Source organism: Synchytrium microbalum (genome assembly GCF_006535985.1).
Source record: "Synchytrium microbalum strain JEL517 chromosome Unknown SmJEL517_scf0004, whole genome shotgun sequence".
In the NCBI taxonomy this organism is placed as follows: domain Eukaryota; kingdom Fungi; phylum Chytridiomycota; class Chytridiomycetes; order Synchytriales; family Synchytriaceae; genus Synchytrium; species Synchytrium microbalum.
Genome location: NW_022158353.1, coordinates 943,385 through 969,995, shown reverse-complemented (window position 1 = coordinate 969,995; position 26,611 = coordinate 943,385). Strand labels below are relative to the sequence as shown.

The following is a 26,611-nucleotide window of genomic DNA, read 5'->3' as shown; positions in this document are numbered from 1 at the left end:
ACCGAATCTCCGCATCCACAAAGACAGTGGTCGCAACCACGTACCGGTCTTCAACACCAACTCCACATCCACAACAACGTTGCGACTCCATCATCAGTCGCATCTGTTGGCGAGAACGTTATACCAAGTATACCACAACAACCGGATATCCAGGTTGGTTGTTGTCTGCAGAGGAAGACCTGAATGCGAGGTTTTCTTCGGATCAGATTGAGTTGGCGTACAAGCATGGAGCCTTTAAAGTGCGTTGCCTGGAATTCGACCTAGGAAGCTGTATGAGACTGGGTCCGGCGAGACACTCGAAAACTTTGAAGTAAGATGACTTGGTCTGATTTAGGTTTTTTTTAGCCTTCGATCTAAATGTCAGTTTTTAAACTAGGTTCAGTTGCGCAATCGGACAGATAGACTGAACGTTGCAGAAAGGCTAGCAGATGAGCTGGACGACCAAATGGGCGATGAGCTGCCGGAAATAACTAGTTTAAGACACATTGGACTGAAGTTGCACAAATGCCAAGCAATTATCGCTCATAGTAGTAGTTTGTAACTTTAAATTTGTTTCTTATTGAAGATATATATAAACACAATCATCCCATCTTCCCCGTCTATATGTACTCATCTCATTTGTATATACAAATATGCTTTTATACAGCCAGAGACAAAACCAGGGCAACACCGCGTTTAACCCAATGAGACTGAGGTAGATCGGATGGCACCTCGATTGAAAATACAAAGTTAGTACTGTGTCCCGTTGTGGATAGAGTTCCAGCTCGAGTCAGTGTCTTGTATACTACGAAAAGAAAAACGTTATTATTGTTCAAACGGCAAAACGCTGTCTCGCAGTTGCTTCATACCTGGGCATTCATAATATCCACTCTCAGGTTTCTTGCGATTTGGTTTAGGAACCAACCATATAGGTGGGAACTCTGTATATAGTTCCTTGGCTCTAGATTCAGTTAGCAGACGTCGCTGAGAATCCCATCTTGCTCCTTCCAGATGCAGGCCTCGAAGATAGCAGCCGTCAGATGGTTTCGATGGCAAATCTTCCCAACGACCGTCCAAAACTTTGAATTCGAAACTGAGTTGATCAATGGCGATATTGTACTAATGATACAAGTCAGGTGTTAGGATGACGAAGAAAAAGGATATCGGAATATCGATAAATTTCACAAGGACTGGTCGTTCAGACATACCTTTCGAGCATAATTCTGCAACACCCCAGATAGCAATGCCTGAGGGAAGAAGATTCCGGAAAGCCAGAATACAGCAGGCTGTCCTTGATCAATCCACTTCTGTAAAAACTCGCAACGAGCCATCAGATCCGACACCCAACCAGTCAGAGGTTTCAAAGATGGATAGGCTTTAGCTGCCCACATGGATGGCACTTGGTTTACATACAGACTGTTGCATACCGCTTCAAGTGCCTCACTCATGACTACCAACCCCACCAGTGCTTTACGGACATCCACCAAAGATGAGTGGAGTGCGACAAGTAGACGATTGTATCGGATGAGTTCCTGAACGAGCACGGTTGACATGCTCTCCTTGTAGCTGTTTGGCAATGAGACAAAATACTTAAATGTGACACTCTGAAAATCCATAACCAGATGTAAAACTTACTCGGTAGGATACTTTTTCAAAATCTCATCCACATTAAATGGTTGCGGAATCTTGGTTTGAATAGATGTAGCCAGCTCCATCAAGAATTGTTCCCGAGTCTTGCCCGACGAACTCGAACTGCTCTTTGGCATCAAGGCAACTAGAGTCTCAAACAATGTGAAGGTCTCCTTTTGAGCGAAGGTAATATTGGCATTGTCGTGCATGGCAAAAATCTCTGTAGACTCATCGATGGGTAACTGTTTGATGTAGTCTCGGTATGCTGCATAGTTGGTTGCCGGGATCGAGATGTAGACTTCAGACGAGCTGAATTTGTGTCCATCCTCCAGCACGTTCAAATTGTAGAAATCTAGTGCAAATCAATGTTAGGTTGAATTCGAGTTAAACATTCATTATGAAGCTTTACCGTCCAGAATATTCAAGATTAAACGACGATCCCAATCATCAGTTACACGTCCTCCATCTAAAGAGAAACCGTCAGTGAAAATTCAAAGAATGTGTGGGAAAATGGCTTACAATTGATTTCAGCTACAGTGTATTTCAGGACTTTGAATGGCACTTCGCGGTATTCTTCCAAGAAAATCTTGAGTTGACGAGTACAGATTCGACAATCACCATCAGTGAACTACAATTAAATGTCAGAAAAGACACTTCATCGTGGTTTGTTCGTTTTTTTTTTACCTCGTATCTGAAGGATGAGCATAGGCATGTGAGCAAAAAAGGCTGTATCGAAGTACAAAGAAATCCATGCACTTACGGAATATTCCAACCCAACGGGCCAAATTTACGTCGCTCTTGCACAACAGCGTGGAAGAAACATAGAGCAAACAGGAGCTTCTTCCATTCTTTGGGTTTCTCGCAGCCAGAGAGGATATCGTCCGAGAAGGAAGAGTATGCTCTCATCAGATTAGCCTTGATGCCTTTAGGACTGTACCAAACAAGCAGAATACTTATTATGCAATCTTCATCCGAATTAACATCGCAAAAACACAACACTTACGGCTCTTGCGACATCTTCAAACCATTTTGCAAAATAGAAACGGGGAAACGTGCAGAGGGCATAGAAGTTAGCCTAAAAAAAAGGAGTTGAGATTGTAGTGTCAGATTTTAAGAATATTGATAGCCCGAAGTACTCTTCAATTACCATAATCTAAAGTCTCGATGAACGTTTCCTTGACCAAGACCGTCGACAAGACGATCGAGACTAGGCATCCAACTTGGGGCCAGATGACAGTTCTGCAAGAGTACCCACAAACCTCTTTCCGCAGCCTCCCTATTCGGATTGAAGGTTTCAGTATCTGGCAAAAACGTGTGGGTGAAATCAATAGCAAAGCTCACCGAATCAAAACCTCAGCACGAGGACCTTGACCTTGACCAAGAGACACAGCTGATAGTTTCTTTGAAAAGCGCTGATCCTCAGCAAACTTATACAATGCACTGGCAGGATCCGCTCCAGGGGACAAGACAAAGATCAATGGCGTCAAAGCATTAGACTCTTTGAACAAGGCAGCTACATCCGACGTCTGTGGTTCAATAAATCGTTCTCCTAACTCGGCAGCAACAAAGTCTTGTATTCCAGACGTGACACGATCTGGACGTAAGCATCGCAATACCAACAACTTTTGGAATCCATTCAACTTGGAATGCCATGGTTGAGGCAACACTTCACGATGAGGTGATGAAGAGTCAAAGATTACTTGGTATGTATCGGCATCTGATATAAACGACGTCTCGATTCCTGCAAAGTTGGGTAAAGCACTCAACATGAGTACTTGAGTCCATGCACTTGAAGAGAGCCAGTCAGATACAGGGTTGTTAATCTTTGATTCAACTACTGATCCACCCGCTAGTAGGAACCTCCATTCTTCCAAATCAATCATATTGTCATTCATCAAGATTCGGATGCTCAACAAGAATGAGAACATGAGTTTGTGTCTTTCAAACTGTATTGTGTGATGATTGTGAGCTAGTGAACATTCACTTCTACTAATGCGGTGACTTACCAGAGAACGGCAGACGTTCGAAAAGAGCGAGAAAGTAAAGTATTCATTAATATTCACCACCCGTTGACCAACATCTTCAGCCTTTTCAGAGTGAGCTATAGCAGTAGTGAAGAGATTCATAAACCAACCCAAAGAATACTGATACATAGGATCGACACCAGTCAATTCTGTGATGGCGAAGAACAATATACGAGTCCTGATAGCGACAGGTTGATACTTCATACGAGTGTTATCAATATCCTTTTCGGTTTGTTCCGCAATTATTACTTTACTCTGGATTTCTTCTGAAGTCTCTTTAGAAGCAGCGAGAGTGTCAATCAGACGCTCATCATCTACAGGACTGCCTTGTACTGACGACAGCAAGTACAATATCTTGTCTTCAATGTCCTTCAGTTCCTTTCTCATAGAAGCATTATTCATGACTAGCTCGTTCTTAGCTTCTTCCAAGTCAGGCCGTTCATTGGCAACTACGAGAGCAAGCAGCTGATCTTCTAGGCCACTGGGTGCTAATGTAAAGTTAACTAGAGTTACAATGGCCGATGTTTCAGGAGAGTAATGTGGGTTTGGTAACTTTGTGGTGATGTAGAATCTAAAGTCATCGTGATATGGCAGCACACTATCTCCAACTTTGATGACGGTTTGTCCACCTTGACGGAAGGTCTGTTTCAGCAAAATTGGTTCTAATGCTGGATCAAGCTTTTCTCCAACGTTTTCCAACAAAACTGGTTTTCCGAAACGAACGGCATTCTCAAGTGTTCGTACAAAGTCACGGTCGGTCAACTTTATAACGTCCAGTGCATTGTCTTTCTCCTTGTTTCGAATCCATCGGTTAGATTGTCCTTGAGGATCAATCAACAGAGGCCATCGTCGTGAATACTGAACAATCAGACCATTATCACGAGAGTAATTGTCTTTGGGGAGACCATTCAACTGCCATTCTCGGAGCTTTAGAAAAAGGAGTCAGAAATCGAATGGCAAAATGGAGCGGTAAAGTTACAAGAATACCTTGACTTGTTCACCCAAAGTGTTCCAGAACGACACATTATCCGAGTGCGGAATGTGTGAAGTAGACAAGAATTCCACCCAATGCTTCATCAAAGCTGCACGATATTCGCTCGTGAAGGGGCCAAGATATGCTACGGCAGCAGCAGAGAGCAAAACATCTCCTACTACATTCGTAATACTTTCGTCAAAGGCCTCGACAGCTTGAGCCCATCTCAGACGTTCTCCGCCTAATCCAGAAATGAGCTTGCCAGCACGACTCAGTTTTATGTTACATTCCTCCACTTTTCGAGACAGTTCCTCCTTCTTGGCGACTGACTCGGCGAATTTCTTCTCCATCTGTTGGAAATCGTGAAATGATCAGACAGAAGCAAAAAAAAAAAAAACACATTGAATCGTGCAACGCACCTCCTTTATGCTAACATCCGCTTCACGCAGAGTTCTTTTGAGTTCAGCCAAAGCTTTTAGTGTAACATCTAGTGACTCTTGAGCTTCTTGGAGACGAGCCCGTTTAGGTGCTACAGATCTAGAAACCCAATAGTATTTCTCCATCGCTCGTACCCATTGACAAATCGAAGTGGCGGCTCTTGAGACACGAGCAATGACCTCGACTTGGAATTCCTCACTGTCAATATATGGTTTGATCTTTTGTATGACGGCTTCTCCAATGTTGTCCTTGTCAAAGTTGACGAGAGATTCCAAGAACTTTTGAGGTTCAGCCAACAAGGCTTTACCAACTTCCCAGTAATCATCCACTTTCTTGCCTGGCTTGTCACCATCGATCTGTTACAATAAAAGATGAATGGGTTTCGATGGGAACAAACTCCAAACGGGAAATTTCACCTTCTTTGGTTTGACTCCCTTCAAGATACACACAGCTAAAAGGAGGGACGAATGAGCGAAAAATCACAGCTGTAGCTCTAAAATTGCCAGCATACCTTCAATGACAAGCTTGACACCTTCTGGAGGACGTTGCATACTACGAACTTCAATAATGTCATTCTTGGACAAGTTATTGAGGGAGTCCATAGCAGCATCCAAAGCAGGCAGAGCTTCATCTAAATCACGTTTAGCATCATCGGCGATACCTTTAGTCTCTTCAGCTTTACGGGTAGCCTGTAATTCTTCACGAGAAACGACTTCACGAATCTCTTCAGCCTTGACTTTATCTATGGCAATCTGCTGCATGGCTTCTTCGGTATCTTTAGAAGTCTGTATCAACATGGGCTGCATGGCTTCTAATTCGAGTTGAAGCACCTCGACTTCTTTGGTAGCAGCTAACAATTTCTCTAGACCTGTTGCGGTTCTCTTTCGTAAACCTAATAATTCGTTACGTTTCTTGTCCAGCAAGCTCTTGTAGAGACCCAACAGCTCCAGGTATGATTTCGGAGTGACATAGTTGAATCGGCCAAGCTCACTGCGATATTGAATGCATTTGGCCTGGACTGATTCGTGCATGACGACACAGAGCTTGACAATACCCTCTGTCACCTTTTCCGATCCGAGATTTGGTACCTCTGAAAACACGAAGAAAAAGTAAATATCCAAAACACAAAAATCTGAGAACTATTAACCCACCTGCAAGTGAATTGGCAGCTACAGACTGCAAAGCTTCTTCAGGCCACGTTGAAAACCAATCAATGGTACAACAATTCACAAGCGAAGGGAACATTCTTAGACGATTTCTGAATGCATCTCCCAAAGGTGACATGCAAACAATAAGATGGAGGTTTTGCTTGACCCGACCGATGAATAAAGCAAACATATTCTCTCGAGTTGGGACAATACCAGCATCAACTGCCACAGATCTCATGGCGTTTAAGATTCGGTCATTGTCTTCGTTATTATAAATATTTGGTACGTCGGCAGCATTGAGAATACTGTTGATGTCCTCAACACAGGACTCTGAGAAGATTTGAGTATCACAAACCACAAATACGATTCGTCTTTCTTCTACACCTGAACCGAGAAGAACTCTTTTCAAGTCCTCTCGCCATTCAGTCAAGCCATAAGATTTTGTGTTCTTACCAAAAAAAAATCAGCCGACGTTCCACTATTGACACGATCAATGAATCAACCCACCTCAATCTGGAAGAGCTCATAATCTTCCATAAATGCAGCCAATCGCGACAAGGACTGTCTTCCACTACCCCCAACTCCCAAAAGCAAAGCATGGCCACCAGGCTGACGAATGATTCTGCAAATACGAGATACATGTTCGATAGCGTCCAAGAACATGACCAGCTTAACAGGTGATGTTGACGTGGAATTATAGTCATCCATATACTCTTCAACACTCTTGGCAAGAGTACGTAATTCCTTGATCTCGACATATGGGCGTGGTTGACCTGTGGGTGCAGTTAAAAAGTCTCCATACAATAATGGCTCAACAGTAACCACGTCAGACCACGACATGCCAACTTTTGTAGACATCGTGTCCTAATGATTGACAGCCAATGTCATTTTCTCTGTTCATACTAGCTTTTCTGGCACTAACTCATTCATTCCATACCTTGATCAGTTGAGAAAACCAGCCCTTGTCTTTGTTATCTACCAATCGATCCTGGAAGACACGTTGTAGTTCATGCACCCATATACGTACAATATCCTTGTCTTCTTGCACGGTCTTGGGATCTGCAGATAACAAGCCTTGAACGACTTTAGACAGATCTCTCAAGTTGAAGGTATAGTGCGACTTGGCTGGTGTAGGGAGCAGCTCAGCTCTTATTGTGTTATATATATGTATCGAAGCATTGACGATTGCGTCATTCTTGCTAGCGATAGCGGCCGTGAATTTGGTGAGGAAGGTGCCTAAAATGGTACTAAAGATACGATGGAGTGACTGGTCGTCCATTTCAATAAACGCCAAAGTATTAAAGTGGCGAGTAAATCGCGAGGTAACGGGGTTTCTACCACCACCAGGAGGACCCATAGCACCCACTAGAGTAATGTCCACGATCTCCATAAACTTGCCGACATTGGCACGATCAAACCAACCACCATGGCACAACCATTGTCGGAGCAATTCGACGGCAGGTTGAGCTCCACAAATATCCAGTGCAGGCATATTCAAGTCATCTACAAATATAAAAAACTTCTTGCCAACAGGAGGCCCATATACACCTTTACGACGCTTCTCCATCTTGGAATCTAAGAGATCTTGCGTCTGGTTTGCTCCTGTACGAGCCGAGAAGTTTAGGATTATGGGTACTATAGTCTCATCATTCTTCATCAAGTTCTGCTGAGTCGTTATGGATTTACCAGTACCAGTAGCGCCAACAGACAAGACATGGGATCCCGACTTGAGAAGTAAATCAATCAAGAAGGAGTTTCGGACAGTATCGATAGTAGGAACAATCATTTCCATACTCTTTGTACTGGATTCACCGGGAGGAGCCATACTTTCCATCCAATTAATCCATAATTTACGTTCTCGATTAAAGGCATAGTCATATACAAGTCCACTCATAGGGAATGGAATTCTTGGTGGCCGTCCTTGCATGGCGGTTCTCAGCCAGCCATCAAATTTACGACGTGCTTCAGAGTCACCAGTGCATCCAACAGACCAAATTAGAGAGAAAATAAAGAGTGGCTCAATGACATCGGGCAAATCAGCCAGTTGTTCTGGTGCACCACCAGATTGAGCATTGGCTTGATCGTCAGCCTTTTGCATATATGGAGCAACTAGAGCCGACATCAATCGCATCAGACTTTGTGCCAAGTTACCATTCATGGTGGGGACTATCTCCTTTTGGTTTTTTCGCATAAACTGTAGCGAGTTTTCTAGATAATACTCAAACAGTGGCATGATGGAAGCACTGAATCCTCCAGACAAGGATGGAGTCAGTTCACGAGACACCTTATTTACCCAGCTCTGGATCAATGGCTCCAGTCCAAGTGCATTCGGCTCCATATATATCATACCGCAACGAGATACAGTGGCAGGTGAAGCATACGCCAAATCACCCACTTCGAAAATCATTCGTTGTGTGTCACTCATCTTGATAATTTCACCAGACGACAAGCAAAGCTAGTATAAAGTTTGTCAGAGGCTGACGCGAAAAATATTACGGAGGGCGTCATCACTACCTTCTTGTTGTCATCCAGCAAGGTATTCATAGACTCAATCCAAACAGCATCGACTGGTCCATCAAAGACATACCATTTCTTGTCTGGAGTATCTTCAGCAACACCCTCACGCATCAAACACGAGAGTATACCATCAGTCCATTCATGAGTCTGCTGATCGAATTCACCATACAGCTGTCCCATAGTAATAGACTTTGGATTGAGCGTATCAACCCGCACTTTCTCAAATATGGTTCCATTAGGAGCCAGTTTTCCATTCAAAGCTGTGATAGATTTTGCTAACAGTCGAAGACAGCTTGTTTTACCACCACCACTAGGACCAACCAACATGAGACCGTGTCTGACAATGGTGGTTTCGTAGAGCTGAATAGATTTCTTTACAAAGTTGGGGTGTGCTTGAAGATTCATTTGTTGACATGTAGTGTTGATGGATGCCAACAGGTCGCCGTAATCAATGGTGGGTTGTACTACTCCAGGGAACAAGTCTGAGATAATACCCTCAAACATTGGGACATCTTCAGCCAAGAATTTCGGCAAGTTACAATCACAGAGTGCTCGAAGTAATAGCAAGTCCTCTGGAGCATCAGGCTGTGATCGTTTAAGATTACCGGCACTAGATATTACAGTTTTTACAGCTCGCATACCAAAATCATAATGATCTTGAGAAGAGAGTTGCTCAGAAGACAGTTTAAAGGTAGCCACCATCTTTTCTGACAGGAGTTTGGCATTCGAGAAGCCAAACGAGAAGAGGGAGATTTCAGCAATCATGCCGTAATTGGGAATCATCATAGCCATCTAAGCAGAAAGGGTGAGCAAAAAAAAGACGAATTCAAGAAGAAAAACACCTCACTGGTCTGAAGAGAGCCTTCAAGTTATCTGGCAACTCAGTTCTACCCGCATAACCAGGATTCATGGTAATAAATATAGCATTGGAGGCATCAAGTGGCAAATCAATTCCCTCAAACATGAAGGAAGTGAGTCCAGCAGCAACAGCCTTTTGTATAGTTATAATTTGCTGTGCAATGACAGACAGCACTTCAATATCAATACGATTAAATTCATCAAAGCAGGCCCATGCACCAGCAGCAGCAAGACCCTTGAAGAATTTCGCCATGGCAAGGTAGTCCAACTGATCAGAGCAATTGAATACTACACATTGCTTGGCAAGTGACTTTGCCAAATCTTTTACGGTTTCGGTCTTGCCTGTTCCTGCTGGTCCTGCTGGAGCACCACCCATGCCCAAATGCATTGCGCCAGTTAGCGTCAAGTAACATCTACGAGGAAGCAAAAGGGTGAGAAACAAAAAAAATGTCGCAACGATTAATGCACTGACCTATCCGTCAGGGGTGTAATAACCAAACGACCAGTATTACCAAGATACTCGTAACCATACTTGAAGTTGGCATTTACAATACGGACTCTCAAGTCTTCTTCCTCCCAAGTGTATCGTAACTGACTGACCCATTCAAAGTCATTCTCAGAGCTTACACCAGCATCAATGAGTCGCTGTACTACATCACGAGCATGTACATCGATAACAATCAAGTCTCCCAATACTAGACGCTGCAAGAATGGTAATTCACCGCGTACTAGTCCAACAAGACCTTGCAACTGATTTAACAATCGAGTGTACAAGACTTTGAGACCAGCTGTTCCGTCTTTGAGAGCTTCAGAGACTTCCTTGGTCCAATAAGTTTGAGACACGGACAAGACTACTTGGCCAGGCCATTCTAGCACCCATTCTGTGCGCTGTTTTAGATGATAGCAAGAGAGACCATCCATGATGACCTTCTTGACAGATTGACGCATGGATTGCTCGACTTTGAGCAACCACGCTTCTACATTTCCAGTAGGATAGAAGGGATCCACGACCTTAATCTTTTCTCCTTCACCAGAGAACATGGCAGTGATTTTGCGATCAGGTTGGAATTCGAGTTTGGCAACATTCTCGAAACATTTACGAAGATGGGGTTGTACGGCAGTTGGATCTTTGGTCTGAGATAGAATCTGTAACAATTCGTCATCGGACAAGAAGAAGAATCGAGGGAAGCCAATTCTACATATTGTGAAGTTAGCAAAAAAAATCCATGGCCCTCAAACATTGATGTTTCACTAGCAACCTTTTGCCTTCCAGGTACGCTGAGAGACCTTTAGAGACCAATTCCAAGAGCTTGTTGCATTCCCTAAAGCTATCCAATAGCTTTGAATCACCACAGCATTCAATAACATTGGGTCGAGACTTGGCTTGAGTCATGACACGACGCCATGTTCTGTCCATGGTTTGGAACCGTTTCGATTCCACAGGGAGCTAACAAAAGCGGAAAGGTTCAGAGGGCGCATGTATCAAGAAACTATACCACACCTACTTGAGTAACGATATCATCAGAACTAAAAACAGGAGACAAATACAAGTATTGTCTCTGGCAAGCCATCCATTCTACGAATAGAGCGATTATGTCATCGTGAACCCTAGCACTGAGACTTAAACACAACACAATACCTTCCAAAACTTCTTGGACAGTTTTGAGCTTGCTTTCCCAAGAAGCAATACGTTCAGCAAATGCCTTTTTGAATGGCGAAAATGCAAGTGACCTGAAAACAGGAGATGTGAGAAGCCAACAGGAAAAAAACTCGTGTACGGATGGTATGGATGTCACTCACTGGATCATAACAATATTGTCATCCAACAATCTCTGCACTTCATCAGACGCCTTCATCAAGTACCCATCTTGATAAGGTATAATATCCAACAGCATGCCCTTCCAATCATTCTCCAATTTATCCAAAGTGGCTTCAATAGCATATTCTTTACCAGCCACATCACAAATCTTGGATATATCAGCAATACGTTCGACAATATTCATAGCCAACAAGTCAGTCAAGGTAACACTTTTGGCAGTGGGATTGATTTCAACACCAATTTCTTTCGAGAGTGCTTCCCAATGGCGATCACGCATGCCAGGATTACGTAGTGACTGGATTAGTGGAATATTGGGTTTAAATGCATCCATTTCGTCCTTGAGTTGAGTGGCAACTGCCAAACAACCAGGTTGACTTTTAAATTGTTTTACGGATTTAAACATGCTACGCCATGCATTCGTCAATGACTTGTCAACGTCTTCTGGGTTGAGTTCTTCAAATGGTCCTTTAAGCCAGGTATTTTTCCATTTAACCCAATCGCCTGCGGTAATCCATAATACTTTATACGGTTCAAAGTCCTTGGCAAGCTGACCAACATCATCATATCGAGTCAGTTCTAGACTGAAGAGTCGTTCACGTCCGTTAATCAAGGCAGCCAATGACTGACATTCCTTGAGTTCAGTTGCAACCCTATTGACTTCAGCAACAATTTCATTGACCTTGGATACGTCCGAGTGTTTACCAAAGTCATTGACAATACTAGTGAGGTTGTTGATACGTTCCTTGAATAGTTCCTGGTCGCTAGTCAAGTTACGAGCAAAGTTTTGCTCATCTGCGTGAAGACTAGTTTCTACTTCACGTAGCAGCTCTTCAATCTTTCGTGGCCAGCCATATGCTTGCCAACGAACCCTCGAGTCTTCAGAAGTCAATTCATGTCTAAATCTTTCCAACACTTCATGGTTTTTAAGCATTTCGGCAATGCGTTCGGTTTGGGTTTGGAGAATATCATTGGCAGTTGCCATATATTCACGTTGCTCCGCGACTTCTTCAATTTTGCTAGGCTTTTCTCGAAGCTTTTTCTCGACTTGAGAAAACTACAGATGCGAATTCGAGGTCAGAAAAAAACAGTGCAAACAAATATGGATGCACTACTGCATACCGCAGCACAAACACTCTGGGCCAGCTTAGCAGTCCTCTTGGCCAAAACATCCAATACGACTTTAGCTAAGTCCTTGCGCATAGCAGTTCGAATCGAGTCACAACCAACCCAAAACATTCCAAGGTTCGTATGAGCAGGAACATCACGTTCTAGCTGCTCCCAATCCTTCATATGATCAATCACATCCTTTTCAACTTCAGGTAGAGAGCGAGCGGCTTCTTCATACTCGACAGCATATTTAGCTGGATCTAAATTCATTCGAGCTAGATGTTTATCGAATTTCTGTAGATACTCGTCTAATGGGCGAAGGCCTTCCCTCAAAGCCTTTTGCAGTTTGGATCGAAGAGCAATGACTTCGGGTTCTCGAGGATGTGGCGATTGGAGTGGTGGTTTAGCGGGCCAAAACAGCTGGTCCAATACTAGTGGTTCTAGTTGTGGCAAACCCTCAACTGCCGATGTTGCTCTGTCAAAGGCAAAAAGAACGGCCGTTTCAAAGGTATTTGGATCCGTACTATAAACAAGTTTACCGTTTCGGAAGAGCAATTCGATTGTGAAGAGAGGTCGACGAGTAGGTGCATCGGCAGAGGCCAACTTTCCTATACGTATATCGTTTGTCGAGTTTACATGAATGTTTTGGCATGCCACTGAGGTCACAAGTTTAATGTACTCGCTAAACGAGTTGAGTACTAGCGTGCGGATTGCATCCTGCATGTTGAATTTGACCGTCTAAAATAACAAATTCAGAATTTTCAGAATGTGGCAAAAAATGGAAGTCCCTCGCGTCTTGCATAACTTACAGTCATGAACTTCTTGAGCTTCGAGATACGATACACTTCAGGGTTGGTTTCATGCATATTATACCACCCTTTCCCAACATCTCTGAATCCATTCTTGATGACCGTCTTGAGTGTATTAATCCAACTAGCAAGACGAAGGAAAAATTAGCAACTCTCGAGGAATATATACTTCAAATGGAGTGCAATTGCAAACCTGTCCTTCAGCATCGCAGAAGTAGTAGTCGATGCCTGCTGTTGAATAGCATCAAACTCATCCAATTTAACAGTCTTTCCAAAAGCCGTCTGAAACAGGTTCCCATTGGCAACTCGTTCACATTCAGTATGAACACGCGCCAATACTTTTATCACTTCTCGTTTAGTCAAGAAGGATGAGAATGCGAATTCATCACGTCGGGCCGTGAAATCATATTCTTGAATACCAATCTTGCCGGTGAGTGGTACTGGGATGATTTCAGCTCGAACAATATCAGATGGCAAGTCGACGGATGGGTATGTTTGGGCACTGTTGGGTTTACCGATCTGTGTCGTATGAAGTTAAGATTAGTTACAGTTCCATTCCAAATACAACAAGCTATATTTTTTTTTGCCAGTACGTACCTCGTCATCAAATATCATACGGTTCATAGCACGAGCATAGTCCGACTTGAGTTCACGAGTCAAAGCAGAGACTTGCGACGAGTTTGGCGACAAGACACTGAGTTGTTTAATTCCTGCCATGGCCCATTTGAAGATGCGTTCCACTTGATCATCCGTCATTTCTAGAGCACCATTGGTTGGCATGGAATCCACGAAAAAGTTGTAGCGCTATTTCAAAACAATTTGCTCTAGAATCTTAGATGACAATGAAGTATGCAGGTCTTACCAACTTTTGTGCAATCTCCAAGCGAAGACGATGAGCAGCAGCGACTCTTCGTACGAATCGAAAGGGATCCTCATTCTCAAACATCAAATCAATACTAAGTAAATAAATTCACAAGTCAGACAACAAAACGCGACCAATCGTATTCTTCAACGCATCTTACCGATGAACCCAGCACTCCCACTCATCCCCAACTCTCGACACAGTCGACAGCGCGACATCATTATGCTTCCATACAACTCTCCACCGTTGAGAAGTAGGATGATACGCGACAACGTTAACATCAATCCACACTCCAGGCGTAACTTGCGCTTTAGCCCTTGCAGGTTTGCCCTTGCCCACAGCAACGTCAACAGAATATGCCCATTCGGTGGTTGTCCGTTCATCAAAATCTACATTGTCAAACCAGTATAAAGGTAGGAATTCCACGTCTGTTGTTTGTGGTGCATTCCGTTCTTGACTAGTCGACTTGGCAGACGTAGTATTGTTGATCCCCTCTTTTTCAAGCAATTCCTTTATGTTCTGAGCAGCGAAAAGCCGTCTACGTCGTTCTATATCGACTCGTCGAGGAACCGTTCCAGTGTTGGTGGCATATTGGATGAAAACCTTTGGTTCCAAATCAGTGATGGCATGTTGATCTAGATTAGATGCGGTCACGGTTGAGGCATTGCGTGGTAGTAAGGGTAGTTCTTGACCAAGTTGAGATGATTTTTCGACTTTTTCGGCTTGTTCTGGTGTCGTTTGTGAGGTGTGGATGTTTGATACATTGGTTTGGAATTTATGTTGTTTTGCTGCTGAGAGCAAGAGTGGTTGAGAGAAGACTGCTGGTATTTCTGATGCTGATCCTCGAGATTCCAACGGCAGATGCCGTCTTCGATACATGGTTGTTGTCCTAGCGAAGTTGTTTCACTGGATGGTAATCGACAACTGAGCGAAAAAATGCGTCCATTACCACTATACCACGGTAAAGATGTAATCAAAACGCGGTTTCACCATTACCACATATGAAACAATCGATCTGTGATTTTGAAACACTACCATCATGATTTTTAACACAAAAAACCGGAGCATACTCCAAAACTAATACAATTTGTTCCAAGATTCCCATTGCTAATGACTATTTTTCATAATGACTTATTGATATATACACACAAATAAAAACGAAATAATGTGGTTTGTAACTGGCGTATCAGAGAGTGTAAGGTACAAGTGGTGGTGGCTCCCATAAAAAAACTGATCTAGGTGCTTAAACAAAGAATCTCGTATCTACTCCTTGAGAGAAATCCCATACAAGAATACGCTAACAAATAATAGTCAAGTCAGCCCAAGAACGCAAAAAAAACGCAGTGAAGGATAAATGATGCTGCAACCAATTACCTGATCTTGACTGCAGCTCACAATCTTTGTATCATTGAACTGCAGCTTGAACACTTTCTGGCTATGACCATTCTTCAAATCCAGAATCAGATTGCCCTTGGGATAATCCCATACTTTCAGAGTCACATCATAGGAACCAGACACGATACGATGATTGTCGAATTGGAGAGTTCGAACTAATTCGGTATGGCCACTGACGGTTTGTAGACACATTCCAGTATTGACATCCCAAGTGCGGATAGTGCGATCTAATCCAAGAAGGCGTCGGCGATTTGCGACATTCTTTTTTTGATCTACCGAAAACAAAACATACCTGATGATCCAGAAACAATAATGTTTCCTTCAAAGTGAATACAGGCAATACCTCTTGAATGGCCACTTAATGTTCGGACAAGATCACCTGTCGATATTCGCCATACTTTGATGGTTCGATCTTTTAACAAAAAAGGAACGTGGTTTAGCAATCAACAAATGCAAACTCAATTGAATAGAATCCGCGAGCTGTCTTCGGTTCTCACCTCCACTGGCAGATACAACTAAATCCTCCGAGAACTGTATAGCATTGACTGCAGCTCGATGACCACGTAAAGTACGAATCAAATCACCAGTACTAGTATTCCACAGCTTGATAGTCTTGTCTTTCGAACAAGATGCTATATATCTCTTATCAAACCTCAGATTGAGGACAGACTCGGTGTGAGATCTCAACACCTTCTTGGGTTCACTAGTTGTTATATCCCATACAATAACAGTCGAGTCTGACGATCCGGACACTATATACTGATCATCGTACTGCAGACACAATACAGAAGCACCATGCCCATGAAGTGTCTTTGTACATTCACCAGTCTTCATATCCCATATCTTGATTGTATCGTCACGAGATCCAGAGACGATTTTCGATTCGTCGAATTGGAGACAGTATATGGCTTCAAAGTGACCTGCTAGTTCACGGACATTGAATATACCCTCCGTCCAATTCTTTTCGAGGCGAGCACGCTGCTGATATATATACCTCCAATCCAAATGAGCATGACGATCCCAGTTATCGGTTAGAGATCGTGTCAGTGGTTTGACGAGTATACCACCTGTTGTTGTAGAATGTTCTGATATCGAGGTTTGTTCAAGCGACTCTGCCAAATTATTTGGTGATACATCCATAGTACGAGGTAGAGACAACGATGTAGGTGCCAGTGCTCGAGCCAACGAATCTGATGGTCCTGTATTACCTAGTCGTGGTAAAGACATGGCAGCAGAAGGTCGTGGTAGTGAGTCAGGTGGGGATCGAGGTAGCGACGATGACGATTGACCAGAGAAGACTCCATCACGTCTCAAAGTACTCTGTAGATCATCCGTAGGTACTGGAGATTGGAAGAGCGAAGGACGTCTACCAATAGAATGAGAATACCCATCGTCTTCGTCAAGAGTGGGATCATTTATCGGATTATTACTACCACTACTTCCAGCTGCACCTCCATCATCCGTCCCTCTTCTAGGACGCCGTGGAACAGATCCAGATGCGGATCCAGTGCCGTCGTCTCCCCACGCAGTTGGATCATGATCACCAATATCAGCAGAAGCAGGGTTTGTTGGTCGATTTCCTGACCTAGGTCCAGATCCATAATCTTCAGTATTCCACATTGTTCCTTCTTCTGAAGCTTCCTGCTGTGGTACATCACTATCAGGCAGACTCTTCCCCTTTGTGAAGGTCGGGGGCATTATAGGTAACGGTTTGTTGGTCCATTGATCCAGGAATTGTTCATTTACAGTCCATCCATTCTTTCGATATAGCGCTCTCCATATAGCATTATCAGATGTGATACGTTTCCAGGTCTTGCTCACTTGAGCAGCCCGCCCTACAGTCCTAGCATCGGTACAAGACAGGATTTGTATGGCGAGTTCTTGAGGTAACAAGTATACAAAATCTCGTTGTAGTAAAGGGACCAGTCGATTGGTGACATTGGCTAACGTAGCCGTAGATACAGTACTCAGTAACAAGAAGGCATACTCTGTTTGTGTTTCAAAGAGGAAATGTTAATGTGTGGGTTTGACTGAATGTTTGGCAATTAGAACCAATATTTCAAGTTCAGAGTGGGGAGAAAGTGGAGACCAGACACGGTCATTGTTTCATAGAATTTGATCAAGTGAAAACACAAGCAAATTCACGGTCTTGTGGGTCTTTCACTCTCTTCTCCGTTGAAGTAAACAATTCAACCAAACCGCAAAACTCTTTTCCATACCAGCTTTCTGCTCTTCAGTGTCAAATTGAGCAACAGTGTGCGGCATTGTATGAGATTCATCAAATCCCTCGTCGTCAACTGGATTCGTCTGCATTGTCTTGTTTTGAAAGAGTGTCAATCCTCTTGTTTGTCCATTGGTTCACGAGGACCAGAATCAACAACACTAAGCACAGCCAACAGCGCAAGAATTTTCGCGAATTAATTAACATCTTTGACGACCCCAAAAAAATCTCGCAGATTCACATCTTGATTCAAATATATTGTGCTGAAAAAAACTATGGCGTGCTAATAAAGACTGCGGTTCTGGACTACCTTTTGTAGCAATTCTAGCTAGCGACAGGTATCTAACTACAAAGTATTGCTTGGTTTTTGGAATAATGACTTTAACGACGAGTTCGAGATTTCTTTGCGGGTTTACGACGGCTACCGAAATCTTCATCATCTTCATCTTGATATTCCTCCTCACCCGATTCCCCATCGTCTTCATCTGCACCAGTATCATGATGAGCAGCAGCGGTATGCTGAGGATAGTCATCAAACTCTGCTTCTTCTTCATCATCTCTACCAGACATGCTTCGTTTGCGGGAGCCGTCCATACTGTTGCGACTATGTATCAGACAAGGATTTTGTGTATCAGAAGGATGATTCAGCAGACAAAGGTAGAAGACTAGTTGTTCAAACTTGCAAATTGAAACTCACCCCATATGTTGTTGAGGAGGAAGGTGAGATAGCGCCATTGGTTGCTCTGGAGGAGGATACCTGTATGTAGGAGGTCCACGCTGTGGAGGCTCACTATAATACGGAGGAGCTCCAAAGTGATCTGGGTATCTACTATGATGTATTCCTCCCAAGTCTGGTTGTCCACGATGGTTCCAGTCACCTTCAGGTGGGACACCATACGAAGAAGGAGGATACGAGTAGAATGGCTGAGTAGCATACCCTACGTTTGGTTGCGTAGGCCCCTGTTGCTGTTGTTGTTGATGATGTACTTGGTGTTGGGGCATTTGCGGTTGTTGTAATTGCTCATGTTGAGGGAAGCTGGACTGATATGGCATGGTACTGGGAGCTCCCACAGTGCTACTACTATTACCGCCGTGATCGTGGAGATCTTGCTCATCATCACCGTCAGATGTAGGTGAAGCAGCTCTCGAGTTTTCTCCCGAGTGACGATTCTCCTGTGCCTGATAATGTCCAGGTGCACGACCACGGACTACCAAGTTTGCTGATTCGGATTCAGCGACAATTAAATCCATACCATCAGCTGTTCGACCGTGGAGCTGGACTACAAGTACATGGTATTGTTGAGTAGCTCGACGACGCCCATTGTTTGCTGTAGCTTGTTTGAATTGAAGACGTTCAAACGCTTGTACAATGGCACTAGCTCCTGGTTTAGTAGGGTTACATTGACGAGGCAGTGGTATAGTTTGCGGACCTTTATCACGTTTAGCGGTATGTTGTACGAGTTCGATATCACGACCTGTAGTAGCTGACCGAGCAATCAGGCCAATATGGAAGGATGTTATAGTACGGATTATTTCAGCTGGATTGTTGGCATCATATACCAAGCACGGCAAGTCCAGCGATTTCCCAGATATTAGAGTCGAGCCAGTCCAAGACGTAGACACCTGGAAGTAGTTACGACGATAGCAAGTCCAATCACCATCAGCCATAAAGAAGCCTTTATCAATCCATGGCTGGATTTTGATTCCAAACTGCTCGTCACGTTCCATAGTTTCAAGAACTCGTACTTGACGAGTCGCTTTGAAGAATGGACCTCCATCTGATGATATTGCGCGACGAGATCCACGCGAAGCCGAGTTGGACGGGCGAGCTTTCGTGTTGGACGTAGTTGGCCCATCGTCGGAAGATGTTGGCGTACCTGGTGCATCTAGAGGATATACAGGTTGTTGCTGATGTTGCTGTTGTTCACGGTGTGGCACTATCGGAGGCTCGACTGGGTAACCAGGTACATTCATGGGAGGGCTGTATTGCTGTTGTCGTGGTGGTGGGGGAAGCGAGCCGTAGGGACCTCGATTGTTGTTGTAATACATGTTATAGCCTTGATTGTAATCAGATTGTGGTCTAGATGCAAATGGAATGGCATTAGATGCTTGAGCACAATGACGCCGAAGAAACAAGCATCAAGCCACCTTGAAGCACATGACACAAGACTTACGGATAGACGGCATCATTTGGTTTGTCTTGGGCAGCAGGTTGCTCATCATCTAATTCATCTACATCACTAGGATCCTCTACTATGGGAAGTCGGTTCTTCACTGCAGCTCGTTGTGGTCGTTTCGGATTTTGAAGCTGTTCTAATGGAGGCAGTTTCAAGTCTCCTGCTTCATAGCCACTAGAGCCGTTACCAACTTCGCGAGAATACATGTGTTCTTCTAATGTCATTTGGGTTGGTCGTTTGGCCTACATTCAAAGAAGAGTCGCCAGTCAGCAAAACTCGTGGAAAAGTAGAACAGCTTCCTTCTTCATAATGAGCAGCTCTCAAGCTTCAACACGATGCGTCAGATGTTTCGTATTCTGTACCCAAATCATTACCTTATTTTTGGTATCACTGCTAGTTGTGTTCCTTGAAGTCACACTGGTGCTTGCGTAGTGTTTTTGTGATTGAAGACGAGAGGAAAGAAAACCATATATGCAAAAGAAAGGGACAGGGCAAGAAAGCAAATACGGCTCCTTGTGCGAAATATGTATGTGTAATGTGTAATCTATAAATCGCGTCGGCACAAATTATTATATGGTTGTCACTCTCGGAGCCCACCAGCTAGAACCCTTTAGGATGTTTTTGGTGAAACACAAATGCCGTGCGGACGATGTCTTCTACATTTGTATAAGTTCTCTTCCATCCCAATATCTCCTCGGCTTTTCCTGAAGCAGCAATCAGTACTGGTGGATCGCCAGCACGACGAGGCTTGATTTCAATAGGAAGTGGATGACCTGTAACTTTTCTCACGGCTTCTACAATTTCCTTGACAGAGAATCCTTGTCCAGATCCCAAATTGAATCGATCAGAGGTGTTACTTTTCACCAGAAAGTCGACAGCCTAAACGACAGTGAGAATCAACAGTTACTGATTGATTCAGTGCAAAACATCTCTGAAAGGGTGAATGCCTTCCTCGGACTCAAACAAGGCCTTCCTTTGTATTACCTTGATGTGAGCAGAAGCCAAATCCGTAACGTGAATATAGTCTCTAATACAAGTTCCATCAGGAGTAGGATAGTCGTCACCAAACAGATATGCCTTTTCTCGTTGACCCAAAGCCACTTGCAACAAGATTGGAATCAAGTGAGACTCTGGTTGATGTACTTCTCCAATTTCACCACTGGCATCGGCACCGCAAGCATTGAAGTAACGAAGGCATACAGACTTGATACCGTGAGCTACATCAGAGCTATGAGCGACATATGCGAGAGTTAATGGTAAGGCCTGGAATTTGGAAGAATGTATAGCTTACTTTCGAAGCATGAGTTCCACAGCATATTTCGTGTCTCCATATGGATTGACTGGAGCAATTGGATCATCCGATTCAATGGGTACACGTTTTGGTAGACCGAATAGAGCAGCAGTTGATGAAAACACAAAGTACTAAGATAAGTTGTGTGTGAGTTAACGTATCTCACCGCCACAAACTGCCAAGTACATACTTTGCATCCATGATCCCGCATGGCTTCTAGCAATTTCTGTGTTCCGTATACATTGTTATCCCAAAAGGACAATGGATCATTGACACTTTCACCAGCTTCAATGGAAGCACACAAGTGCTAGAAGAAGAAAGTGTTAGTGGTCCACATCAGTTAGTTCCGACATCAAACAGCACGTACGATGACAGCATCAGGCTTGTGCTTTGTAAAGACATCATTCAGGAATGCCGAGTTGCGAATATCACCTCGTTCCAGCGGAATGTTTGGAGGTGCAGATTCAGCATGACCTGTTTCATTGAAGTTTGATGAGAGCGATGCAAATGTAAAGGAGGCAAAATCAGTGAATAAACGACCTTTGGATATGTTGTCTAAAATGACAATATCGTACTGCGACAACTTTGATAGTTCCCGAACCACATGCGAACCAATATACCCAGCGCCTCCACATACGAGGATCTATCATGTACAGAGAGTAAGTTCATGCCATTACACGCATGCATCAAGAATAAACCAATAGATCTGCAACTAAGCCTTGCCTTCATTCTCCTTGGATTAGTCTTGCAAATAAATTATCTTGACTGATATAAGCGGTGTTTGAACAAACCAAGCAAGGAACTGGACAGGGCACCACTCTCCTGGACCACTCTGATGGATAGAATATTTCCGCGTTTTAGAACGTGATCTCATGTGATACGCACTGATTACTGTGTTTTCCTCCTTCTTTATCAAGTCAAGGCTCCAAATTCAGAGTGAGACCAAGTGAGACATCGAGTCTCCAAATGGCAGTGATCGAGGATCTGCCTGTTGAAGTGTTGCTTCCTATATTGCTTTTAAGCTCTACTCCCTACGTCTTCTATGCTGAATTAGGTCTGGTTTGCTCAAAGTTTCGAGAGGCAACATCGCTACATCCTAAAAACGCTGGTGTTTCTCTAACTCTCTCAAGACACTATGGCTGGTATGTAATTGCACGGTACTTGTTCCATTGGCGCAAGAGCTTGGCTGGAGTTGGTATGACGACCTGTTGTCCAATTCCAACATCAACATCATTCAAACCTTCACTATGGCTCAAAACACAATTCTGTCTTCTCTGACCAACCAAACTAACAAAATCATGTTATTTCCACGTATAGGAATCCTGCTGAACGTGGAGAACCCAACGAACCATTCAAATTGAGGGCCTTGCCATCATGGGCAATCTGCAAGCTTCACGAACATGGACGCCCTGTAAAGAAAGTCCTATACGGATGTGAAATACTCTTTCCAGCAACCACCAGCTGGATTGCCGAACAGGGAATTATCATAAATAGCGTTATGCAGGAATTGGTCTCCCATAAATGGCCTGTATTCACAGCCTTCCTTGACGAGATTCGTTTTGAAGCGCCATGGATGGGCAGAGTCCTCGAAGGAGAGTGGGATAAAGATGTTGCAGAATCCATGACGTATCTCAGACCACAGAAACTGAGCTTCCCCAACTATTGCAGCGATAAATTGCTACAATCTCTGCCCGACTTGGTACCGAATCTAACGTCATTAACAGCCAATGTCTTATGGAGCTATGATAATACTACGTTAGGACTGGCCATTGCTAAACAATCTTCGATAACAAGTCTTGAATTACTGCGACAACCGTTATTCGCTATGCCTCTTCACTTTGCCGATAACGGGCCGAGAACAGCGTACCCACCACCAGAACTATTAGCACCATTAAGTACTCTGCCATTAAAGTCGTTGATTTTGCCGGAATTAAGGTCTGTTGCAAACTCGGATTGGGTGGACACTGTCGGTCAAGCTATGGCGAATCTAAAGTATCTCAAGACATTAATAGCAAAGACGCCAACCACCAATCTGACTCTGGCTGTAATAGAGGTTGTATCGCGAGCTCCTAGCTTGGAGGTGTTGGATCTAACATATCGTGGTATAAGTGGTGATGTGGCTCCTGATGCAATAGTAAAGACCCTCGCCGAAGTTTCGTCGCTGAAGGAGCTTCATTTAAGGTTTGCTAGGCAGCCAACTGGTTGGACTATTGGCTTAGGAGAAGCAGAGTTTAGGGGATACGCGACGGCGACCGCGCCACCTACTGTTAAACTCAAGGAGTTTTTGCTCAACACTGGATATCCCGATACCCTGTGAAAAAGCATCGCAAAGCATAGTAGATAAAGCGTAGGCTTTGAGTATACATTTCATAAAAAGCAAATGTCATTTAGTTTAGTTAAGTAGTTTGTACAGTAATTGTAAGCCAGTAACACATAAATCAGTATATCTTAGCAGGCCTGGTAGTTAATGGTATTGATCTTGCAATTTCTATTTTCAGGTACTTCTTATATACACAACAGCGCAGCATCATTAAGCCATTCCCCGCGACCCAAAGGCACGTCGACTGGAACGATCTCCGACAGCCAAGTTGAACTTGTCCACCATCTAAGCAAACATGTCAGACCTTCAACAAAGCAGATCACGAAAATTCCCTTGACAGGGCACAATGGACGTACATCTGTGATGACATGAGATCCTTTTGTGATGGTAGCCAAGTAGGTAATCAGCAAAACGTCATTGTAATCCTAGTAGAAAGAAAGTCTCAGCACGAGTTCCACGACACTGCAACGCAAACACTGGACTTACTGCAAGGAATTCCGTTTGGAAGTCAGCAGAGTCCAACGTAGGCAATCGATTGCACAAACTAGCAATCTGTCGTAATATATCATGATTCTTGGGCACAAGTCCAGCTTCAGCATCTGCCACGTATTGATACAATAGTTTCACTCGAGCAAGTAACATTTTGATGGCATTTCGTTGGGATACCAAATGAGATATCACTAGACAAGCCAAAAAAAAGTCAGCTCATCCGAATCTTTATTCCAACCAAAGTAATTTGCCCAACTTACAACTCGAGGAATCAGCACCACCTTCATTGGCAGCACGAGCAACATGATCAACAGCAATACGTTCAGCTTCAGCTGTTTCAATCTTGTAGTTTGATTTGATGAATGCATTCCTTGGAGTTCCTTCAGCGACACCTTCAACGAATGTTTCGTATACAGTGATTGGTAATTCTTTGGTTGCGACTGCTCCAGCTGGATTTAATTGTAGGAATAGTGGTGATTCGTTGTATTCAAAGAACTAGCAGAAGAATGCAGACGTTAGTTTTAAATGTCGGCTTGGAGTACAAAATCGATCAAGCTTTACTTGGTTGTGAATGTGCATGTCTGTTGGAGTTGGTTTTGAGCCTGTCGCATACCATCCAAGAAGATCATATAACGGAAATACTTGCTTGTCTAAAAATGAAAGTAAATTATAAATCAGAATGATATGCGTCTTCACCAATGGAGCAAAGGAGCTTGAAACTTACATTGTTCCTGCTTTTGCACAAAGTAATTCTTGTCTAGAGCATGCAAGCCTTCAACAGTCACAAAGGGTATTTCATATGAATCATATATCTGAACTTCACGTCCAACTTGTGTCCCCAATAATGCTCCAATGACTAAGTACGGAAATGTGAGCTCGTTAGACCAGAGTGTTAATTTCGCTTGTTCAAGTAACAATAAGGCTATACCTACCTAGAGGCCAAACAGGATTTCCACTCATAATTCGAGTTCGAGTAGTATGGTCTGATATGTTCATAATCACCAAGGGATGCCTAGGTTTTCACCAAAGTGTCAAAATATATGGTTCAGACGCTCGTATTGAATGCAGGGAGGCTTACACTGTAACAGTCAAGCCAGAATTATTGATGGCATCTGTTACGACACGTTCGACTTCTGTCTCCATATTGGTCATGGTTGATTCTGCTTGCTAAGTAGCTCTCTAAGTGCTGTGAATTCATCGTATGTGAAACTGCATCAGTGAGCCGCAGATTCAGAGCTAGACACCCGTGATATGAACGTGTATTTACATATTAAAAATATTTTCAATCTCAAAATCAGCAGCAGTATGATTACAAAAGAAAATTATTTCAACCAGTAGATACTTACTAGCTACTACCATGCAAACAGCTTCTAAAGAGGAAAACAAGTAGGGTTTCTGTGCTTTACGGGCTTGGGACTGTCTACGACCACATTGCCTACAAGGTTCGTAATCAAAACTCGGTCAAAAACATTAGTTACCAGTCGTATCAAGTCGTAGGGCAGAGAGGAAGAGTAGGTCTTGGGCTTCTGTTTCCAACGAGATAAGTCACATCGTACATGCTCTGATGTGGAACATTCATGCTTTGGCCTTTAATGGTGTCACAGCAAGCCATAATTTGCTATTCTGCCACTGTTGTCGAGAGTGTACATGATCACTCAACAGCGGCCCCACCGCAAAGCCACGAATCGATGTCGTAGCGAGTGGGTCTTGGTCCAGTAAATCCTCCAATAAAGTAAATTGCCCAATTTGAAACCACAAACTACCCAAAAGTTTGCCGAAACAAACAGTTGGCGGGGTCTCAGAGCAACGCTTCCTACCGCTATTTTGCCAAGCTGTGATAGGTACAGACATGGGAGTCACCGCGGTACCGACACTACAAGGCTTGTAGTGAGACCCGGTGAGACCCACGTTCTCACTCAGGCTCACTGCTTCTTGATTTTTCGGCTAGGTGACTTCAGAGAGGAAGAGGTAAGGAAATGCTGCGGTCCAAGATTGACATTATCCTGAGACCTACATGGAGTAACCAATAGCAGTTTTAAGGGTCATGCAAGTCCAAGAATTTGTAACGCTGCCGCACCGTAGCGAATACTTCTCTCAAAGACGTACCTGGGCAGAGGCCACTTCTGGCAATGCTAGATGCAGTCACTTCCAATGGACCCCATCCGACAATGCATTGTTGCAATAAAACATGCTGTCAGTTTTTTACGCCTTTGTTGAAGGATTTACGACGATGAGAGAGAGTAAGAGAAGCGCTGTAGAGCGTACAGAGTCCATCACGACGTACCTGGCAACAGTGCAGGATGCTTCCCCGCTGGCTACTCCCTGTCCACTCGAACACGCCTCCCGAAATTCGTGTTGGATTTGAAGTCAGGAAATGCCCATGCAATTTCAGGCTGCAAGTCATGCACTAGCTAATAGGGAAACATGTATCAAATACGTGGTAAACTTCCGAAAATGAGATCTCAAAGAGCTTACTAGTAATTTATGTGGCTCCCGACACGTCACGAGGCTCTGTACGCGACTGATGTTGATTTTGGATAGCTGACAGACGTTTA

General features: G+C 43.6%; 4 protein-coding genes across 4 annotated transcripts; all 4 read right to left on the bottom strand.

Moving 5' to 3' along the window:
- Positions 1-638: 638 nt before the first annotated feature.
- Positions 639-15,042, bottom strand: SmJEL517_g01360 (uncharacterized protein; the record flags this gene model as incomplete). The annotated part of the gene is made up of 31 exons (XM_031167288.1): positions 639-784; positions 849-1,098; positions 1,188-1,545; positions 1,615-1,960; positions 2,018-2,074; positions 2,128-2,236; positions 2,293-2,299; positions 2,369-2,539; positions 2,612-2,683; positions 2,756-2,884; positions 2,950-3,554; positions 3,615-4,559; positions 4,620-4,955; positions 5,025-5,399; positions 5,460-5,494; positions 5,555-6,133; positions 6,195-6,639; positions 6,699-7,055; positions 7,129-8,646; positions 8,706-9,500; positions 9,556-9,979; positions 10,039-10,761; positions 10,826-11,013; positions 11,072-11,297; positions 11,367-12,439; positions 12,505-13,230; positions 13,302-13,425; positions 13,495-13,820; positions 13,899-14,105; positions 14,164-14,257; positions 14,324-15,042. 31 exons carry the CDS (start codon positions 15,040-15,042, stop codon positions 639-641), a joined length of 12,465 nt encoding a protein of 4,154 aa, XP_031026883.1.
- Positions 15,043-15,406: 364 nt separating this feature from the next.
- Positions 15,407-17,871, bottom strand: SmJEL517_g01359 (uncharacterized protein; the record flags this gene model as incomplete). Its single annotated transcript, XM_031167287.1, has 5 exons — positions 15,407-15,460; positions 15,538-15,785; positions 15,851-15,970; positions 16,056-17,546; positions 17,778-17,871. The coding sequence occupies 5 exons, from the start codon at positions 17,869-17,871 to the stop codon at positions 15,407-15,409; spliced, it is 2,007 nt and encodes a 668-aa protein (XP_031026729.1).
- Positions 17,872-18,160: 289 nt separating this feature from the next.
- GAL10 (UDP-glucose 4-epimerase) lies at positions 18,161-21,916 on the bottom strand (the record flags this gene model as incomplete). Its single annotated transcript, XM_031167286.1, has 9 exons — positions 18,161-18,383; positions 18,477-19,859; positions 19,954-20,198; positions 20,617-20,835; positions 20,941-21,184; positions 21,248-21,378; positions 21,438-21,554; positions 21,615-21,802; positions 21,868-21,916. 9 exons carry the CDS (start codon positions 21,914-21,916, stop codon positions 18,161-18,163), a joined length of 2,799 nt encoding a protein of 932 aa, XP_031026728.1.
- A 1,861-nt stretch (positions 21,917-23,777) lies between these two features.
- On the bottom strand, positions 23,778-25,208 carry SmJEL517_g01357 (uncharacterized protein; the record flags this gene model as incomplete). The annotated part of the gene is made up of 8 exons (XM_031167285.1): positions 23,778-23,852; positions 23,924-23,992; positions 24,054-24,247; positions 24,317-24,551; positions 24,618-24,706; positions 24,781-24,912; positions 24,989-25,068; positions 25,135-25,208. The coding sequence occupies 8 exons, from the start codon at positions 25,206-25,208 to the stop codon at positions 23,778-23,780; spliced, it is 948 nt and encodes a 315-aa protein (XP_031026727.1).
- Between the last annotated feature and the right edge of the window lie 1,403 nt (positions 25,209-26,611).